Below are 22,500 nucleotides of genomic sequence, written 5' to 3' on the forward strand. Positions count from 1 at the left end.
GTTGATGAACTACAACATAAAAATGCTCTTATGCAGGGTTTTTTTTGGTGATAAAATAGAATATATTCTATAACTATGAAAGGAGCCATTCTGCATAATAAGTACTTTTACTTTGGATACTTTAAGTACATTCTACCTCTGCACTTTTAATTAAGTCAAATGTTTAATCTAGGACTTTCACATGTAATGGAGTATTTTTAGAACAGTCTTGTGCTTTTAAGTGGAAAATCTGAGTTCTACAACTTTTGCTGGAGAGTAGACTTAAACTACTGAAAATAAAGGTGCTTAGACTTCAAATAATGTGATATTTGTTGATACATGAGCCAAATCCAACCCTAAAGTGAAATAAAATCAATGCAGGTGCACCCTTCACAGACATTACGAGTCTCGTACAGTTGTGACAGATGTTCAGTAACACAAACAGTCAACGCACACGTGTTGAGAGGAGGCCGCCCTTTTTCCATTTCTAGGAATCCGACTCACAGAATCAGATGCCAATGAACAGTCTGATCAGAACACAGTTAGGATGATGATGTTGTTGTTACCTTGTGGTCCCCCATGCAGACGTTGGGCCCGATGTTATCATACACTATAGACTTCTCCTCGTTTTCAGGCTGCAGACACAGAAAATCAAAAATAAATGTTTGGGGATGAAAAACGAGTTGGACGACATGAATGCATTTGTTACATGCAATGAGGGCTGCAGGAAACACACACACACACACACGCACACGCACGCAGGATGCAGAGTCAGCAGCACCGCGTTGGTGTTTACACAGTATGATCATTACATTAGGCCTGTCATGTTTTATGACATGTTCACGGGACGAGAAATCGATGCACCGGCTTCATTAAGCGCAATTAGCGGGATTATATTGCTGATTTCAAAATAAAGGTCCCCTAGAACCGCACAATGTCTATGACCCCTAGAGTGGCTCGGGGCTTTAATCTTTTTCTTTACATGTTTAGAGATCGTGACCGTGCAAAATTTTCATCCATTATCTTTAGTTTGCAGAGTAGTGCAGATAGTTGGGGGACGCATGTAAAATGAACACCAGTTGCAACTGATCATTAATTATGAGTTTATTATGAACTCAAACACTTGGTTCAGAGAATTGTAAAGGACAGCGATTAGTACAATAAAGCCAATTTCCAGGCAAGTGACCAACAGGAAGTGAATTTGTCTCAATTAGGTTCTAGGATTGTTTAGGGGAACTTTATTGATGGTTTATCATTCATGAATAACTTAGGAAACATCGCAAACACCAGGGTTCTCACAGAGTGGCGCGGCTGATTTATGAAGAACACAAGTAGCATTGAGCTGAATGCACCTTTAGGAGCAGTTTGTGTGCGGCGCGGTGAGGGGGTAAATGAAAAGCAGGAGTAATCTACAAAGTGGACATTTGCCTCTGGACCAAATAGTCCCCTTGATGTAATCTAAGTGCCTATCTGAGGGAATCGTGTTTCAATATCACTCCCTGCGCACAAAAGAAGCCGCCGCCCCACTCGCACATGGATCTGCAGACTGGATTATAAATCACACTTGTCTGGTTGAACTAAAGACTTTTTAAACAGCACACACACACACACACACACACGGGCGGGCGGGCAGGCGGGCGGGCGCTACCGGTTGTGACTCGGTGAGCTGCAGAAGAAAGAGACAGAGAGCTAGAGAATGAACCATAAAGCGAAACCCAAATTAACTTCAGACCAATCCGGTGGTGGAGCCGGGTCAGCACACCGTGTGCCTCCACCTCACTCTACCTCTCCTGCCGCCTCCTCCTCCCAGCCCTGGATACATTCATCAAACGCACACTTGATAATTTACAAAGGCAGCATAAAATTGTGTTTTTTTTTTTTTTTTCAGGGCTGCGTAATCTTTAGACAGATAAACAAATTACCCGGAGGCCCCTCTGGCGGAGAGGGAGCGCTCGCTCGGCTAAACATTCATTACCGGCGCTCCCGGAGCTGGTGCCGCGCCGTGCAGCCAGCGGGCAACCTTTGGCGTGTTAGGGCTCGGCAAGCAGAAAATAACATGATGGCGAGTTAACCGACCGTGCCATGATAGATGACGCCCACAACGTCGGGCTGTTTACGGGGGGGGCCTATGTCTCGACAATCTGCGGCGCTCAGAGCCGGAGAGAGAGAGTGTGTTTGTGTGTGTGTGTTCTCAGTGAATCATCGGCCAATCTACGAAACACACTAACTGTTCCACTCTGTCGCTGCATTACAAGCAATTAGCCGGTGCTTGAGGGGGAGGAAAAGCAAACAACGGCCCAGCTGTGTGTGTCTGCGGGTGTGTGTGCGAGAATCACCTTTTTCACATAATTCTGACACATTAAGTGGGCGGAATAAGCTGGATGTGCTTTTATACAGTCTTTGTTTTTCACAACTGTAATACAGTGATCAGCGTTCTGGTGTGGCTTCAGTCAGTAAAAAGGAAATCACAAAACGCTGCATGTTTTTCCACACACTCAAGCCTGCACTCAAATGACTTATTCACAGTATTTAGGAATCTAAAATGCAAAAAAAAGGAAGAAAAATGGCGGTCACGGCCGCTTCTCATTCTTCTGCTTATGTAAAACTGGTGACAAATGAAATGTGGGGAAACTTTGCAGAGCTGCATTGGCGGATCTCTGAGTAGTCCAGCAAACAGAACCAAGGTGTCAGATTGGCTGGAGTTCACGTCGCAGCGGGACAGATTTGGAGCCGAGCGCGACGGATCTGTGGCTTTATGAAGAAGACGACGGGGCCCGCTGGAACTCTATAAGTGATGGGCTATATGTACTGCCAGTGGACCCGTGGCTTAGCGCTCCAAATTAATATTCAGACACCTCATCCTTCCATCTGTGAAGCGACGGAGGGGTGGGTGATGTGGATCAAGGACGATAGAGTTGTGGAAATCACATTTTAAAAAACGGTGAGGAGCGCTGCCTAAAACATGAAGGAATCAGAGTTTAAAAAAAAAACACGAGTTGGGTCAAAAGCTCACCTTTAAGACCAGGTCTCTGGCGGAGGGAGACAAGAGGATTCGGTCGCACCAGGCGGGGCATCTGGTGTTCATGTATTGCTTCCCCTGACTGATGTCTTCACTGTACGGATAACTGAAGAGGCAACAACAACAACAAAATACACACACAATCAGTAAAACATTTGTAGTCATTCATACACGTTTGGTAACAACTTTATTTTCTAGTAAAGTGATGCAGGAGGAATAAGGCCAACGAGGGAGGCAATAAATACGACTTGTATGAGGAGAGATAAACACGAGACGTCGCGTCATCCGCCTTATCTCACATCAAAATGGTTCCCAGAGAAAACAGCAGCTCCATAAGTATGACCAATCATCTGAGTCATCTCTTGTACAAACACACATGGATGGCTCAATCAAAGCAATCTCTCTCTGCCAACTGTACAGGTTGTGAGCGAGAGAGAGCGAGCGATTGAGACGGAGCGGGCCAGAGGGAGATTCAGTTGCCCATATGTGTAGCTCCATCCCTACACAGTCATCAAAAAACGATTAGGCCTCCGTGGCAAACGGCCGTGAGAGATTGTGTCTCGGAACAGCAGGGAACAATCGCGTGATTTAAGGGCGCGGAGAGCCACAGATTTACGTTGACGAAAGATTCAATTTGCGCCTTCGGGCTCATCAAAGTGCCGGAGATTTACACGCCACCAATCCAATTTGTTTGCGGGCGTTCATCAGGATGTAAGACCCAGCTTACGCACTGTAATGCCGATCCAATTTGCTCCTTCACTGCGGCGCGCGCGCTAACCGTAGCACAGCGCGGCAAGAGTGGCTCTTCTCCGAGGATGGCGACGTCCTAATGATTAAATAAACACACACACATCGGGGCCTTCGATTCATCACTCTTGCCAAGCTCTGCTGGCTTAATTGGACTTTGTGCTTTCTGCAGAAAGCATTTGCTTTGTATGGATATGTGTGCATTCAAATCACTACAGCTGCTGCTATGTATGCATGTATATGTATATATTATATATATGTGTACACACACACACACACACACACTAGTAGAATACAACTTCGTTATGTGGTCACAGCAAACCCAAATGACTTACGCAACTCTTCTGTAATAATAATCTTAATTTTTACAGCAAGTGCTTTACAATAAAAGTAAGACAGACTTTGAATGAACATGGACAAAAATATTTTGTTGTTGTGGTAACTGGAAAAATTTGACATCTTGTGCACAATTAATATTTGGTACCAGGGACAGAAGCAAACACGAGCAAAACAAAATACAGTGTTTTCTATGTGTGCAAATCCATCAATAATAACACAAATCATAATTTAAAAAAAAAAATCATTAAACATATTAGGATGCATTCCATTCAGTCAAATTTTTAAAAAATTGAAGCAGTGAAAATAAGATGGAAAAATAAAATAGAAATAAGATAACTTCCATCGTGGTAATTTGAGAAACAAATTTGATCAAACAAATGGCAAACAGAAATCATGAAGGGTTTAGGGGCCTTTAGTGGCCGGGTTTGCATGCAACTTGGGGACCTTTGTTTGACTGTCTGTTCTGGACTCTGAAGCTTTACGTTACACTGACACAACAGCTCAAACGGAGGTCCACGCTCCGTCTTGTCTGCTGCCATCTTTCTGTCTGCCTTGTCTTGTCGTGCATAATGGTTGAGGAGTGTTTATTGAGGTTATTTTACTTTTTGCGTGACTTTTAACCTTAAGGCAAGGGACAATAAATGAAAATGAGCCTTTGAGATGAACTGTGGCTCATTTACATTTTCAAATTAAATCAATGAGCCCTATGAATCCCATGTATCTGTTCAGTTTGTACAGTTGTTACGGCACATATAGGCTGATATTCTACCGTACAATGACATTTCTTAAAACCGTGAAAACACGTGAGATACCCCCAGTAGGACAGGGTGAGTGACACACACACACACACACACACACACACACACACACACACACACACACACACACACACACACACACACACACACACACACACACACACACACACACACACACACGAAGCCCCCCCACCAGGTGTACAAACAGACCTGCTGAGAGCTACTCAGAGAAGTTCCCTGCCTCCAATTAGCATTAATAGCACTTAAACCACGGGGGAAATGCATGGGGGGTTTTGGTATGCTAATCAAGAGGCTAAAGGAGTGATCCTGGGATAAAAGAGAGCCCGAAGAATAGGATGAGTGAAACGGAGAGATAGACGAGGAGGCAGAGGAGAGGGGATCAAGATGGATCAGACAGAAAGAGGCAGAGTGAGGAGTGGAAAAGAGCAAAGTCTTCAAAGGGCTCGCGGAGCTGCTCCACTTCAGGGTGGCCCGGGCGCTCTCCGCTTCCTGAGGGACTGTGAACAATCCTCCTATCAGGCGCTCTGTTACGGCTTTATTGACTAACAAGCCCGGGGTCATTTTGGTGTTAAAGAGATTGAGAGAAAATCAAGTTCTTCCCCTCTCACCTCCTTCAAACAATGAACTCCCAGGCCTGATAGCAAACTACTCCCCCCCTTCACCCCAGCACAAAACTTTGCAATCGTTCAGTCATTTTCGATGACAGCCAGGCATTGTAGAAGCTGATTAAAAATACTCAACAGTGGCCATTAAAGGGCCATTCAGCGTCCCTGTGAGAGCAGGTATACAGGTATACAGGTTGCCCCCTCCCCCCTTCTGTTTTCACTGCACCCTCCGCTGGCTCCGATGGAGATAACATGTCTTAATGCGACGGCAAACAGTGGAATGGCGCGCTGGGGCCAAAGTGATTAATGTGTCCGATTAGCGAGCTCACAAACTTATCGGCGAAAGGTAAACGGTCCGAGAGGGCGTGTGGGCTGGAGGCCGTCAGCTCATATCAGGCCCTTATTGCCTGCAGTAAGACTAATTACACTAATTAATGGGCCAAGCTGATAACTCCTAACAATTGTGTGGCTGTTTAGAAGGGGGAGCTTCATTTAAAAAAAAAAAAAAAAAGAGTATCCATACATATGTGCACAAAAAACAACACACAAACCGTAAAACAAGTGACTTAATAAAGGAAATGAAGCAAGGAAATATAAGAAAATGCAGCAAAGAATGACCTGTGGTAAGATGTGTGGGGGTAAGACTACAGGTTCGTTAAAAGACAAGTTCTGTGCCTTGAAAAGACAATAGTTTGGTGTAAGACGGCCGACACTTTGTCCTGATTGGGACGCTGTTGAGTCCAATGTATCCTGTTACAGTCTCAGACCACTCGCAGGAATTACGCATAGAGCACATCTCCCTTCCTACACCTACAAGTGAAAAGAATTTCCCGAAGGGGACAACATCTATGAAGTTTGGATACAGTTGGTCACATGCTTTTATTTTGTCTTCAACCTAAACATAATACCACAATACACAAAATCCTATTGCACAAAGCGGTGTCTCAACGTCCACGCTGCACACCAACTCAAAGCTCATTCTGAGTGCGTAATGTGTTCTAACTGTAAAAATGTCAAAATCATGAATAATCGAAAGAGTCCGCATGTAGACCAAGGCTTAGGCTGCTAATGTACTGCATACTACACACTCAATCAGAGTGTGCTGCATATAAGTGGGACTAAAGTAAACTGAAGCGACGGCAGGGCCGCTCTCAAGGACCCCCTTTGGCGGCGCAGATGATTTCTGAACGTTTTAATAGAACTTAATACAGCATTCTGGGAATTGATTGTTACTTTCTCTTATGCAAAAATATTAAAACTTAATAAAATGACGCATATTAACAGTTTTAATGCCGGCTCAAAATCCCACGAGATTAACAGCTGGTCTCAAGCCACTCAAGATGCAATGCATTGTGGGGCAGCTAAGTGTGTGCAGTAAGTTCCCGTCTTCTTGCTGATGTAGACACATCAGGGCATTTCCAGCAAACACAAAATCAACATACAATGCTATGTGAACGCACTACATACTCATTCAGTATGAGTTGTTTGTCAAAGCTAATTCAAACGCAGCCTATAAAACCCTTCCTTTTTGAGTGCGTTGTCAATGGACAGTATTCTTCCACAATGCAATGCAGAAAGGAAATTCAGGAGCTGCTGTCAACAGCGAAATAAACTCCAAGAAAACCTCAGAAAAAACAACTGATATAAATGTTTTGTAAAAAAACTAAAATTACATCAACTGCAAAATACTGCTTAAATACGCTGCACATTCTAGAGAGGCAGAGTTTAAAAATGTTGTACTTCTTCACTTTGTTTGCAGCAAAGAATAATATGACATACGAAATTAAAACGTGACAAGTTTGAGACGTCTGACCATCATCAGTGTCTGATAATGAAATGGGCGCTGCTGAGGAAATATTTGTCTCGGCATTTACAGTTTCTATTACACCAATCACCTCTTGTGTAAACGCCCCCTCCACCATCCTTCCACTCTTTTGTGTTTTGCCGACCACATTCGAGATGATGCAGGTGGTTGTGTGTGTGTGTGTGTGTGTGTGTGTGTGTGTGTGTGTGTGTTTGAGCTTGCACGTCTGGCCCCTTTGGCACCCATCGAGAGCTCATTCATTCATGCTTGGTTTGGGGTTTAATGTTTGACCTGGCTGCTGACACATTACTCACGGCGTGTTCCGGGCCGCTGTCAGCTTGTTTGTCTTGCAAAAGTAAAAAAAAAAAAAAAAAAAGAGTAGAGGTTTGTCACTCTGCCTCACCCAGCAGAGGGAAAGGCTGTCGCAACGCACATTGCTGTGTCACACCAGCTTCTGTAGCTACACTCACTTCATCTGAATAAAACTTCAAATGAAATAAAAAATAAATAAAATATTAACAGAGGATGTGCATCAAATGCGAGTTATGAGATTTCTGTTAGACCAGACTACCAACCTGCATTCATAAGACCAGACACTCGGCCCCTGCCAGACTTCCTTGTTCCGCATTCTCTTATCTTCCCATCAAAAGCTATTACCTTGTTCCACATAATGGCAAATAAGTGACAGGCCAAACAGTGGACTATTCTGGTGCTCAGTATTTAATGAGGGCAATATAAACTTGCGAATATAGGAAGGGCGGGGTGCCAAAGATAAACGTCATAGTAACAGTGGCTTTAGTTCAAGGGTGGCGAAGAGCATCATGGGATAATCGGAGTGGCAAAAAAAGCTAGAAATCGCTGGATTTCAAGCGACTCGCTGCCTCTTACAGCTATTGTTTGTTTGCAGTTGTCAAGGGAGGCTTGGCAAAACACAACACACGCACACACACACACGCACAGATTCAAAAAGATCAGCCAAATGCTATCAATAAAGCGGAATGTTTGCCTCAGTTTGTAGAGCTTGGAGGCTCGCAGGCACAACATTGGCACAACACAGTACAAACAGAACGAAATGCCACCGGCGGCTCATGGCTGTCAGCCTGCTGAGGTTCAGCTACGACACGCCCCGCTCTTCAGCTGCTCTGAGCGACGATGGGGCAACGCAGATGGCGCCCGTTGCATCCTCTGCTCTCTAACAACCCCTCCCCTTCAGTGGAAAGACGAGAGGCTATGACACACGACAGTGGACTGTCTTCGGCGATTAGCGCCAACAATGGCCCCTCATCATTTTCACGGGCTCTCCAGCAGTTAGAATGATGGATGCGCTGATGGGCTGTAAAACAATGTCCCTGTTGAGTAGATTGGCCTGCGAGCGCTGAAAACCCGCGGTCGCACTCGGCCCCACACTCTCGGAGAGGCTTGGACGCAGCGCTTTGACCCAGCGCTTGCCGTTTGAGCAGCGCTCCTTGAGCGGGGGCCACGTGCGGAGAACAAGAGACCTGTTCATGTGGGAGATGCACACAGCTATAGAACTAACGTATACACAGTGGAAACACACAAACGCACAGGGTGACATCACTCGCGACGGGGCCTTCAGAGGCCAGGCATGTTGTGGGAAGAGCGTTGTTCGCGGGGAACAAAGGCAGCCCCTTGTGTGCGGGAGAGCCATCTGTGCGAGCGCTTCCTATGAGCCTCGATGAATTTCTCCCCCGGCGATTCTCTCGTATGTACTTATTAGCGGTTATTGAGGAGCTGGCGGGGAGCCACTCCATGTCACTTGACCAGAGTTTCTCTCTCAGCTGAAGGGCAAAGTCATTCTGCTTTTCTTCTAGCAGGCCGCTCGTTTTTGTTTTGGCTCGTCCAGCAGCTTTTTTGGGGGAAATGTATGCTAACATGCCAATGCTGGTCGCATGGTGCTTCCCAAGACAGTGGAGACGCAACTGTTTAGCGGTTTCTACCACCTCGCTGGCCTACCTCCCGACCCCGGGGACCGCACTCTGCTTGGTGTCTAGACTTGACAAACACAGATACGAAGCACTGGAGCCACGCTGCTGCCTCGAGCACCTTCCCTTTGCTCTCTCTATACCTACTTAAAGAGACCATCGGCTGAGCTTTGCAAATTCCAGAACTTGAACAGGTCAACACCCATTTACAGCTCAAATTAGTAAGGTGGCAGGTTAATAGCCGATGTTTCTCACGTTACCATGTCATCGGTTGGGTTGCTGTTTACGGATCCATAAATGCATCAGACGACGTGCATCTGACAATGGCCAAAAGAACGGCACATGAACGACGTCAACCGCCATTCTGTTTGCATGTTTCCTTGGTTGACCAACAATCCTATATTACCATGCTATACCTCGTCAGTACCCACATGACGAAAAAGATTGACTGTAAGATGTTTTGTACTGTATGTATTTGTGTCTCCTCCCTCCCACTTTACAAAGAGACCCATGGGACATCTTCTCTACTTCCAACTTTCCACATCTTTCCTCCCACGATCGTTGCACAACGTTCCACACCAACTCCCTGCTCTGAAATCACTCATGATTTGCCCATCGATGGAGTTGTACCGCTGCTCTGATGTCACTCAAAATCTCCCTCAAAGCCCATTCCCGGTAACCAGGTTACCGGCAGAATACATTCTTCCACTGCTCCCTTATTGTCCACTGCATTTCCTTCCAAAGCCAGGATCCCGATTACATTTTTGCATTGATTTTGCGCAAAAAAAAGGGCAAAGAAATCAGATCAGAGGACTACTAAAAGCTTTCCCCTAAATCAATCACAATACATGAATAAGTTACTGGTGCCTTAGTATGTTTTAGGGGATATTACCTTAGTTATGCCATTTCAAATATGAAATCAAAAGTACTATAATGTGTAATAAAATGTACCATTATCTTCAGTCAAACGGCCCATGCAGCAGGCAGCCTATGCAAAGATAATGACCCGATGGTTGGCTGGAGCACCATGGATTAAACACAGGAACAAACGCTAGGTTTGTTTCTGAACAAACGCTAGGTTTCAGATGAGCCTCATTAATTAATGGGGTTCATCTGTTCTCTCCCAGCACACTGGTTGAGAAAACCTGGATCCAAACATGGGCTCCTGTGTACGAGTCGCCCCGCAGCGGCCGGCTGGCTCCAGGTCCAACTGTGACAAGGCCCGGACAAATTCCTCACTCCGGTGCCCAAGCACTTAAGACTCGTCAAGGCCAACTTTGACAGACAGCTTTTTAAAAAGTGAAGAGATGTGCATTTTTACGGCTCGCAGCAACGCAGGGGGAAGAATTTGTGTGTGTACTTGTGGCGACAGAGATGTATATCCATTCCAAAAAAAGAAAAAAAAAGGGAGCTGCTGGCCAGGGATGCTTCTGCTGTAGTAACGTGGTAAAAAAATAAATAAAATAGAAAGCTGGTGATACAATTTTCTCTGTGTGTATATCAGTCACTTTGTGTGATCCAGCCCTTAGTTCAACCTTGACAGCATGTCTCATTTCGTGACAACTTCTCATCCACCGCCGGGACGCCGGACGGAATTAACTCGCAGATGAAATGTTTGTGACTCGTATTGATTTATAGATTTCAACAAAAAAAAAGCTGTGTGCGCGCATGAGTGTGTGTGTCAGTGAGGGTGTGTTCCACTCGGCCTGCATAAAAAAAATAAAAAAAAGAGCAATAACCTCACAGATGGCGAGGGGCCGTCCAGAGCAGGCTATATGATGGAGAACAATTGTTGAGACTTGATTGCTCAAGGAGCACAAGGCAGACCTGACAGGGGGAGGGGTACTAGGGTGTGTGTGTGTGTGTGTGTGTGTGTGTGTGTGTGTGTGTGTGTGTGTGTGTGTGTGTGTGTGTGTGTGTGTGTGTGTGTGTGTGTGTGTGTGTATGCATGAAGTGGGAGAAGGGGGTTGTTTAAGTTTAACTAGGCTACTGCTACCCATTACATGCCTGACAATGATGTGGCTTGTCGCGCACACAGAGTAGATCAAATCAAATTTCATATGCTGCTCCCGGGGCTTTCATCTGTTTGATTCATCATCACCTCAAGTGTGTGGAAATCATTTGTATTCTTCGGCGGCGGCGCATTCATTCCTCCCCGCGGAGGGATGATTCAGTATTATATGGATAGGTGCAAAAGTCAGCCTGTGTAAAAGGACAATAAATCCACCTGTCACTTATGCAAAGTGATGTAAATGGGGTCCCTGATTAAGACACAGAGTCATTTAAAAAACAGCGACTGGCAGAACCTTGACACATGCACCCTCTCTCTCACACTCAAGTTTCACACGTATGCACAGACACACACACACACAAACGCTAAAAGCCACACACACACACACACGCTCTGATAGCTCTATGTATCTCACTTTCTCTCTCTCTCTCACACACACACACACACACACACACACACACACACACACACACACACACACACACACACACACACACACACACTAAAATCCCCTGCCGCCTGCCACTAGAGCAGTTTATCAAATAATTATTGTTTGATTACAGCATTTCATTATCTGCACTGATTGAGTCACAAACGGCGGCAAAGGTCAAGCACCATTAACGCGCCGCTCCCGAAACATATTTCCACGCCGGCCGCGTGTTTGCCCTCCCTCTCCTCTAAAAGAGCTAATTGCAAATGCATTTGTTTGAGGAAGAGGAGAGGAGACCACCCCGCTCCGGTCTCCCCCAAGTCCCACTGAGACGGAATATCAATGCCGACACACACACGCGCGTAAACGCGCGCGCGCGCACACACACACACACACACACACACACACACACACACACACACACACACACACACACACACACACACACACACACACACACACACAAGATTAGTACTATTTCCAATCATACTTAACAACTGATACCCGTCAAACACGGTTCCAACAACAGCTCTATAAAACCATTTTGGACAATAATGGGGTGATTGACTTCTTCTGCCTTCACATATTAATAATGAGTCTTTATGGTCAGCGTAGTCACTGCATTTACCAACAAGTGATAGTACCCTGCGGAGGAGAACTCATAAAAAACATCTCTGAATTTGGTGATTTTGAAATATTACAAATAAGCTGAAGGAGTAAGTCTTCTTTTATAATTTTAGTAAAATAGTTTGAGGCTTAATAAAGCGTTAAAAAGCTAATAATTCCCTTAAAAAATGTGTTGTATATATCTGTTTATAGACACACACAATGGTAGAAATGACATGCTACATGAGAACAGACGTCTCAGAAACATTTCTCATTTAGAGAAGAATAACCTGCTGATCTATATATTTAACTTCACCCAGCCCTTTTGCACCTTGTGCAGCTGCAGGAACATGAACAAAAAAAGCAGATGCACTTGGAGACGCCCGTGCAGTTTGTGTGCCCCAAGACTTGCTGCTATGCACTTGCTGCTACGCACTTGCTGCTGTGCTATTAAAGCCGCCCTTATATACACCAACAAATGTAAAGATCATAAATGTCTGCATCAAACTGCATGAAGACGTTGTGACACTTATCAAAATAAAAGTTAGGGACACCATTTCAGTAGGATTCAACCTCTGGGGACCATGACATTGCCATAGCTAGACGTGTTAGACGCTGCTAGAGCGGCGGAAAAATACGTAAGGACCAGATATCATTGCACAAAAGCGCAGATAGTATCAGAAATCAGAGTAAAGGAATGATTTAGGCATTAGTGTGTGAGTGTGTGTAAAATGGCTCCATACCTGGGTGGGAATGAGATCTCCAGTTCATGCAGCCGATCCTTGAACACCGACAGCTCTTTGTCGTACTGTAAAAGCTGTGTCAAAAAATAAAATAAAAAGAAGTTAACATTTTTGATCCAAGGGGAAAGTCAACCAGAATGCTCTTTTTCATGCTTCTTTACATTCACTCACACACATCCCCTTCTATAAGTTTTCCACTGTGGGCCTCCGAACGGTTATAGGCCCTGCTGAGCAGCTTTGCCAACAGGAATGGTGTTTATTTATGCTTCAAACATTCTATTTGAACTAGTAGTATGGATTTCCCCCGACAAACAAGTATGATTCGAGGCCTCTTCCCATTCAATAAGTACATTTTAGATTTCTGCTATTAACTGGACCTAGAAGTCAGTATTCTTCTTTCATTAGGCCTCATTCTCAGTGAGGGGTGGATGAGAATAAACCAAATGAGAGTTTATGGGAGTAGATATCATTTAGTTATCTCCGTGTTCCCCCCACGCTGGCAAAAATTGACAGCAGTTGATCAGTTGTGTGTGTAGGTGTGCGTGTGCGTGTGTCACTCGCCCTGTCCTACTGGGGGTCTATCCCTCCACACTGACAGTGCATCCGCACACTCTTCATCAATCATGTCTCCTCACCCAGCTGTACTCACTCACCAGAGTGTACACACGCACGTCCCCCAATTCCCCCTCTCTCACAAAGCCCATAAATCATTAGTGAAAAGTGCAATTAGCGGCTCCTTGTACACATTAATTATCTGGGAGATGAACAGGTAGCCCGGGCACCTGCATGGCTGCCCTCACTGAGAGACTTGACGGCGACGTTTCCCGGCTACCCCGGAGGACCTCACGTCACCCGCCCCCCCTCTCCCTTATAGACAGGAAGACACCGAGATGAAGCCGGGACACGTTTGTTCCGTGGTAAATTGGGCTATTGTACACGTTTCAAACACCCAGCGACAATTGCGGCCCGATGAAGACCTCATCCTAGACGGCGCGAGTGTGACAGCGGCTGTGCGGGCAGCTCGACGTTAATGACATTACATTGGTGTATTACACACAGCGATGTGTTGATGGCTACATGATGAAATATCATGTCGGGGGACAACGCGGTGCACACGGGTAATACTCGGAAGGACGTCCTCACAAAGTGGAGGCACGGCAGGAGGGGTGTTATATCAGCAGAAGGTAACTACAGTCTTCCATCTATACTGACATATTTATGTTGTGCATGTATGGCTGCGTATAGATTGTTTGTCTTGTTGAGTGCACATGTATAAAAAAAATAAAAAAATAAGCCAAAATCCGGTATGTGTCTTTGCCATAACGCTCGGTCAGTGTGTGTGTGTGTGTGTGTGTGTGTGTGTGTGTGTGTGTGTGTGTGATTATGTGTCAGTGGTGTAGAACAGTGGCCATTACTTGCAGGCAGAGGGGCCTCCCAGACGGAGTCTCGGCGGTTCAGGAGGGCAGATGTGCTGCATTTATCAAACTCACACTGCCGGGGTCACAGGAGAGACTCGCACACTGTGGATGAGGGATGACTGAGCAGGGGATGCAACCCCACGCTCCACTGTACACCCCATCTCGCCATCCACCCGCTGACACCTTCTTCTAACACGTGTGTGTGTGTGTGTGTGTGTTACAGCCTGACTGACACTGGAGGGTGATAGCAATACCCATAATTTAGAGATAAAAGATATCTGATAATTCATTGTGAAAATGGAACTTTTAAATACATGATATATATACATATATATATATATATATATGTATATATATATATAAAATGCATACATATACATATACATATATATATATATATATATATATATATATATATATATAAAATGCATACATATACATATACATATATATATATATATATATATATATATAAAAAAAAGCTGTAGAAATACATACATAGTATAGTATGCACATATATGTATATTTAAAAAGCTGTACGATAATACTAGTGGAATAAATCATTTATGAAACAATGGATTCCTGATTTTAGACTAAGGAAGACAGCAGAATTTATTAGCAAACAGTCAGCTTCATGGGTTGGGTGAAAACGCTGTATCTGGCTAATTTGTAAATGTTACAAATATATTTCTTTCGAAACGAGAATCCTGTAAAGGGATGTTAAATATACACTTGGTGGCTAGGTACATGATTTTGTGCTAAAAGATTGCTGCAGTCGAATAGTAAAACATTGCGTGCTGTTTTACTATTTACTATTTTTCCTCACCAGTTTTCCTTGAACTTTGATGATGATCTGTCGGAGTGTTTTATTGTCATTCCCGATCCAACCTTCGACTGTAAACAGTGGAGCTGATAAGGAAGTGCCTTAAATCTGCATTCTCTCTAATGGCCAGCAGGGGGCGACTCCTCTGGTTGCAAAAATAAGTCGATTTGTTTAAAGTTCTATGAGAAAACACATTTTCATCTTACAACTTTCCCCCTTTCACAGATTGTTTTCCATTGATAAAAATGTATTGCAGTCTTATTTAGCATTTGGTTGTACTTACCAAAATGCCAAACCTTAGGCTTCAAAACCGCAGACAACAAACCACTACATTCACTTCTTATTAACAGTCTATGGGGTCGGGCTACTGGGCTAATGTTAATGCTAAGAGTAGTCTACATGCTCAAACTGGTATAACGTTGAATGCTCAAATTAATAATTAACTATTTCCTAGACACGTGAATCCCGTTGAGGTAAAGCAACTTAGTGTGACAGTTTAAACAGGGGATGAGCAACATATGGCTGTGTCTATCTACGAAGTGTGCCTTAAGTGAATGACAAGTCATTCATTCAAGTGAATAAAAAAAACCCCTGAAGCTACAAATTTCACACCACATTTCATCCCAGGTCAATTAAGCATAATGCTCTGCTGCTCTGCCAGGTCAGTGGTTCTATTGGTTCAAGGCCTCATGACATTATAACGCCAGGAGTAGTTTGTCAACCAGAAATGACCTTGGGAGTTGTGGAGGAGGTGGCCCGGCAATATCACAGAGGGAAAAAGATGAAGAAGTGTCTGGATAAAAACTACCCTGTCATGGACTAAAATTTCTGACTTTGCTTGGACGATAGACGTGCTCTTAAATCAGAGCGGCAGTGATAGCTAAACGGCAGGAAGTTGAGGAGATTGTATTATTTTTTTTAAATCAGAGGGCTTTGTCCCCCCCCCCCCCCCCCGACTCAAACTGTTCCTCTCTCTGTGATGGAGGTCTATCCACCACCTGTAATGGTGCTTTGATTTACACGTTGTCAAATATCCCCTGTGACAACACCTGCTACCATTAAAACCCATCAATAAATGTTGGGGTGAAAGGTCATTTAATTTGATTTTTACACTGCGCACTTGGCTTTCATTGCAGGGGGGCATATTTTTCCTTCTTTTTATGGGATCTTCATTATTTTGTGTGGAAAAAGCGATAAACTGTCACTGCCGGGGTGGGGAGGGGCTGATTGGTGTTGAGAGGGAGACCAACCACAAAACACAAAAACAACACTACAGTGCACTGCCCCTCTGAACTATGAAGAGGAAGGAAATTGAGAAATTATTCTACAATAAGGCCACAGTTTGGCCATTTCCCCCCACTCAGAGGCTTTGTTAGCATAACTATGTAATGTCTGTAAAAAACATAATTTAAATATATGACAGTAAATAAAGCATAGATTGTATAATATAATTTATTTCTTTTAAGGGCTTGTACAAAGGCGTATCGCCTTTGTACAAGCCAATGAATATGAGACATGTGTTTACATATAATTACAATCCCTCCTCGGCATTGTGGAGGTTGCGGTGCGTCGAGCGGCGCGTCAACTCCTCTGTGTCTCAAGCGTGAGTATAAATAGAGCTCAAGGCCTCTGGCTCGTGTATACTATCTATTCTGAGAAGGGTAAGTAAGCAGTCAACACTTTCTGAACCATTCCAAAGAGAGGCGGACAAAAAAAAAAAAAAAAAAAGAGAGAGAAAGAGACAACCAAGGGACGCTATAGAGCATCAGTTTATATAAATCCTATAAGGTCCCATTTCATTCAGCATGGCTTCTGTAAGAGATTTGACAGGGGAAAAAATGCTGGAGCGGCATTTGTTCTTTATTCTTCTATGTCGTCTCTGGGGCTTTTGAGTAATGCTGAGGACTACGCCGCCAGCATGACAAGGAGAGGCAGGCCAGACAGGAAAGGTTCATCACTTGCTACAGCCAGTACACAAACGCACCCTCCTTCTCCTGGTACCACCCCCCTCCCGCCGACACCACACTGATAAAGTCACAATAAAGAGATACTGAAACAAAATCGATGGGGACGGGTGTGTGCTCCAGGAGAGGAAAGGAACGCTGCAGATCTACAGACGTACAGCACAGAACACGCCACGCTCACACACACACACACACACACACACACACACACACACACACACACCACGTGCCTCCCATCTCTCCACCAGAGCAAGGCCCTGCGGTGCCCCTTGACGCCACGAGCGCCTGGAAAATGTAATCTTCCCAAATACTCATCAGGGCTCTCCATCGTCCCGCCGTGACAGCGCCGGGGATAATTAATTATACAATTTCGATGGGAATATCGACTAAACAAACCTATTAATCATAGCAAAAGTCAATAGGCATGGACACATTCAATCATGTCCCGGCCAATGATTACTCCTCTCAAAATACAATAATTATTTTCAAGAGCTGCCTCGAATTAAATTCCTGTCAAGCCGGTACAAGTCTTGCAGTTGATGAAGGATGCAATGGATTTTTTTTTCTCCCCCACCCCCCTTCCTCCAGTGGAGGAGTGTGAGGAGGGACATTTATCCTTTTGGAAAGGTAGTTTGTTTTATAAGGATCATAACATGGTGTGTTTAACTCGACCATGACCATCAGATTATCTCTGATGCCCCCATTATGTCATCCATCTTGTCAGGCTTGGTGAGGAGGAGGAAGTTGAGGGGAGGGAGCCCTCAGCCTCTTACGGTTACACTTCCTGCACATTTCTGCTGATCGGATTCAATGATTCTTCCCTGTCCAACTTCATAATGTTTAAGGTCAAATCTGCCAGCATCATGTCAGAGGCTTCCATCTTTGCTAAAATATCGGACTGATGTCCCGTCCTGCTGTTTAAATTCCCATTAAGGAAACATAATCACAAGATAACATGTATTCACAACACGGATAAGGATGATTTCGAGCTTGAAAACAACCCGGTTTCCGATTTGTAGGTCAAACAGACAGACTTGTTCACACAGCTGAAGTTGTGTGTTCAAGCGTCACTAAACCCACATCGCCGCGCTGGATTCTGGGTAAGCTTTGTGTAACTTCAGCGCAGTACTGGAAAACGCTGTGTTACAGTGCAGGAAGCTTGTCATCATCTTAAAAAGGGACAGTTCACCACCTTTTAATATGGAAGTCCAACCAGTGTCCATGGTCAATTTGGTCGATGGAAATTATTGCTTCGATCTACTACTTTTACGGTGGTTGGTTGGACATCCACATGAAGGTGGTGAGGGAGAAGTAGTGGAGTAAATTCCAATTCCTTTTTAGGGATTTTCATGACTAGAGGGGGCTGCGTTCAGAACACAGGCATCAAGCAGAGCAAGGAGCATCAGTTAGGTTTAGGCTTTCGCAGATAAGAATACTCATTGACCAAGTCAATGAACATGTTATTTCCCATAAATGGGAAGATCACACATATAAGCCACCATAACAAATATAGCTCTAATATACAATTTCCTTGGAATCAAAATTTTGTAATACACTAAGATAAGGATACGATTCCAATTGAAGTTAATACATTTTACTGTTAAGCCCAACAACATTAATAAACTCTCAAGCTCCCAGACAAGTGACTTCACAGTCCATTCTGTGTGTGTGTGTGTGTGTGTGTGTGTGTGTGTGTGTTCTTAAAAAAATGTTTTACAAGGTCTCACTTTGAACTAATGTAATGTACAGCCATATACAAGTAGAAATGTACATTTGGCCCCACTAAGGGGTGTGTGTGTGTGTGTGTGTGTGTGTGTGTGTGTGTGTGTGTGTGTGTGTGTGTGTGTGTGTGTATGTCGAAGCATCGTATGATTGAGGTTTGCCCACCAGCTACCAGCTTACTTACCTTTACGCTTCCCTTTCTGTCCCGGCTATTTAAATATGAAAAGCCCTCAAATTCTGGAGCTGCGATTAAACTTTTGACTTTCATTCCTTTGCACTCTGCCCCTCTCTCAGATAATCAATTTGAAAAGTAGAAAATGGCAGCTGTAGTCAGTGTACATTGGATAAAGAACATCTATACAGCTGATGAAGTGAATTGAAATGTATAATAAACAACTGGAAGTGGAGAAATGGGAGAGCAGATTGATATATAAAGGGTTAGGAAGTGAAGGGGGTGACTTACCGAGGTCCCATTGTTTTCCCGGAACACGTCCTGGTTGACATAATTAAAAAGCTTCTTTTCAAGTTGAAGAACAACCTGAATCGTCGGCGAGAGAGAAACGGCGGTCTGATTAAAACCAATGCTAATGTGAACTGCACTTTGTAATTAGAGCGCTAATGAACAGCAGTGTGCTACGGCAGTGTGCTGCAGCAGCGGACAGCGCTGGAAGTTCTACACGTGTCTCACTGAGGCATCACGCCACTTTACAATGCATGTTAACACAACCTGTTATAACTCAGGTTGAGGTGTATGACGAATATAGAACGAGAAAAATAATTAGTATTTGAGGGTTTAATTACAAGTGCAATTTCCCCTCCCCAACAAGCAGCATGGATGCGTCATTGTATTCCTGGCGGGGCCTGGTCATTCTGCAGACAAATCAATTTACTTCAATGGAATCGCCACAATCGGTGGATTAGCACGCAAATCATTCACATTAACTTCAACATTCACATTAACTTCAACTCTGATGCGCACGTTTTCACCACTGACCAATATGAAGCTGCCATAGCTCATTAGGTGTTAAATTTAGCGCTCCACAGTTTAAGAGAATAAAAAACTGCAAAGGTGCAAATATTTTTCTTGTATATGTTGCGTGAGCTAGCAAACAATCTTGCTCACACGTTCAGTTAGTAAGCTAGCTTGATCAATATTTGTTACAATTCTTCTTTATTGAATAGCATGATAAAAATGACCACAGAGTACAGAGAAAATATAGAGAAGCTCTGAGAGCTGTTGTGACTGACTTGCGCCAGCATGTGTCCCTGCTTGCTAATGAGTTTGCTAGCAAGCCACACGCAGAGTCTCTTCGTCACAAGTCGTGACAACGGCTTATTCCACGGAGGTGAATTTTCTGGTGCGACTAGGCCTCAAAACTAAGCAATTTTTAATAAAGTTTGACAAAAAGGTGTCAGGATGACAATGCAGTTTGAATGCAGTCACAAATGTTTCATTGAAATGCCGTTATGACAAGTCAGTGATGTCACACATATTATTCCTATTATCTGAGACAGTCCAAACATATGAGTAACCATGAACAACTTTCTCCTAAATCGCCAAAAAATTTAAAATAGTATAAAGTGTGGACAATTTATGAAGTAGAAGAGCTTTTAGAAATTTGAGCCTTACCTCCCCGGTTTTCTGGGAGCACATGCTCACAGATATCAATTGGCCTTTCCTATGCCACGAAAATAACATATTCGAATTCTAAATATAACGTGGTGTTCTCCTTTAATAACTTATAGCTCACCTTTCGGTCATTGTCACTCTCTTGGAATATTAGCTTGTCGACTTCATTGGTGTCGGTGGCTCTGACTGTCTGCATGGTGGCAGTGGAGCAGAGACTCTGGAGGAGAGAAGGAGAGTGAGTGATCAGACAAATGCAAAGAAGAAGAAAAGAGGGTAAAGGGCAAATCCTGCTGGGATACACACAGGGAAAAAAGATTGTTAGCATGGAAACCACTTGTTTATATTTATTTTACTTTGTTACCCACATGTTCACATTTCGTACAGTAGTTGTAGAGCCCAACACCATGCACAATTTTTTTATTTTTTAAAAGAACTATCCTACAAGAGGAGGGACAGTGAGGTGGTCACTGTCCCTCCTCTTGATCCGGCTCTATGTACTGACCACATGGACTGTGTGCATGGTTAAATTCCCCTTTGTGGACTCTTTTAACAATTAGTTAAACATTCGACCATCTGTGTTTGAAGACAGTTGAATGAGGTAATCCCTCAGCCAGCGGTTCCCATAGCACACGGCGGAGACCGGGTGACCTGATTGAAATTCAAAGCACAGATTAGATAATCGGGTCAAGCCAATATAGCAGGGCAGCAAAAAGGGACCCTTTAGACTGAAATGTCACAAATCAGTCCGCTTCGGCCACGGAGAAACAGCACGCCAGAATAGAACAAACATCGTCCACTGAGAGAAAGTGGAACAACTCTCTGCAGCCCCCCAAGCCTCCCCACCAGTGACTCAACCCCATTCCTTCACCCCCCCCCCCCCCCCCCCCACCCCGCCCCCCTTCCCCAAAAGCAACTTTCTAAAGCCCTAACAAATCGCTCCATCTTTCACTCATTTAGGCCATCCAAATGCAGGGTCAATATGGTCCCCTGGCAGCCAAATGCTAATGCGCTTAAGTGCGCTTAAGCAGCTTTGTGCGATGAATAGGCCAAACAAGGAGCTGGTGAGAAGGGCAAGAGATACTTTCCCTGTCAAAAAGTCATTGTAGCCACAACTAGCAAAGACAATCGCTAAAACAATCACAAACAGTTTTTGTCATCTCCGATTAGCTCCAACTCCACCGCTTTTTTGTTTTGTTTAACACAATATTTCATTAATATTTTTTTTTATTGATAAAAACCTACAACCTTTATGGACGGTGAAGTGAAGGATGTGAGTTTGAAATATTACTTAAAAAAAACACAACTTTTTCAAATGGATCTGAATGTTTAGGGATTCTGCGAGCGTCTGGGTCTTGTGATTCTTCCAAGCGAGCGCGCCCCTTCTGTCGGCGCTTTGCAAATCCAAAAGTCAGTCAAGCAGAACTCCCTGGCCACTTCCACAGCTAATACTGAGGACAGAAGCTCACGCCGCTTATTGGCACAATACGCATTAAAACGGCATTGAAACTCGGTCGTGAATGTGTCCTCTGCATTCGGCAGTGGTTGACATGCACAAGGGGCTGTGAGCAGATAGATATGGTAAATGGACTGTACTTGTATAGCGCATTTCTAGTTGTCCGACCACTCAAAGTGCTTTTAACACTACTAGTATCTTGCCCGTGGACACATCGGCATGAGCTAGCAGAACCGGGGATCGAACCACCGATCCTCTGATTGAAGGAAGACCCTGCTCACCACTGAGCCACAGTCGCCCATAGATACATATGAAGGTTTCTACCTGGAGGAGAGTGGGATGACATCGTTCATAAATCATAGAGATAATGGAACCACGGATTTGGTATTCATGTTAGCGTATAACTTGTGCCAAGAGTGTCGCTGCAAGGAAGACTCAATTAGACAAGAAAAAGAAAAAGACAATTAGCTAATGCTACCTTTTCT

General features: G+C 44.1%; 1 protein-coding gene across 1 annotated transcript in view; it reads right to left on the minus strand.

The window, feature by feature from the left end:
* The window catches only part of inpp5a (inositol polyphosphate-5-phosphatase A), a gene marked incomplete at its 5' end in the record, with an annotated part of 140,558 nt that overhangs the window by 2,299 nt on the left and 115,759 nt on the right, over positions 1-22,500 (minus strand). The window contains 5 exons of the mRNA XM_079229968.1: positions 546-614; positions 2,993-3,104; positions 13,006-13,079; positions 19,396-19,470; positions 20,684-20,779. Of these exons, the coding sequence (XP_079086094.1) occupies positions 546-614; positions 2,993-3,104; positions 13,006-13,079; positions 19,396-19,470; positions 20,684-20,779 (426 nt within the window). The remainder of the gene's footprint in view (positions 1-545; positions 615-2,992; positions 3,105-13,005; positions 13,080-19,395; positions 19,471-20,683; positions 20,780-22,500) is intronic.

The sequence above is a fragment of the Taurulus bubalis genome (genome assembly GCF_910589615.1).
Source record: "Taurulus bubalis genome assembly, chromosome: 14".
NCBI lineage: Eukaryota > Metazoa > Chordata > Actinopteri > Perciformes > Cottidae > Taurulus > Taurulus bubalis.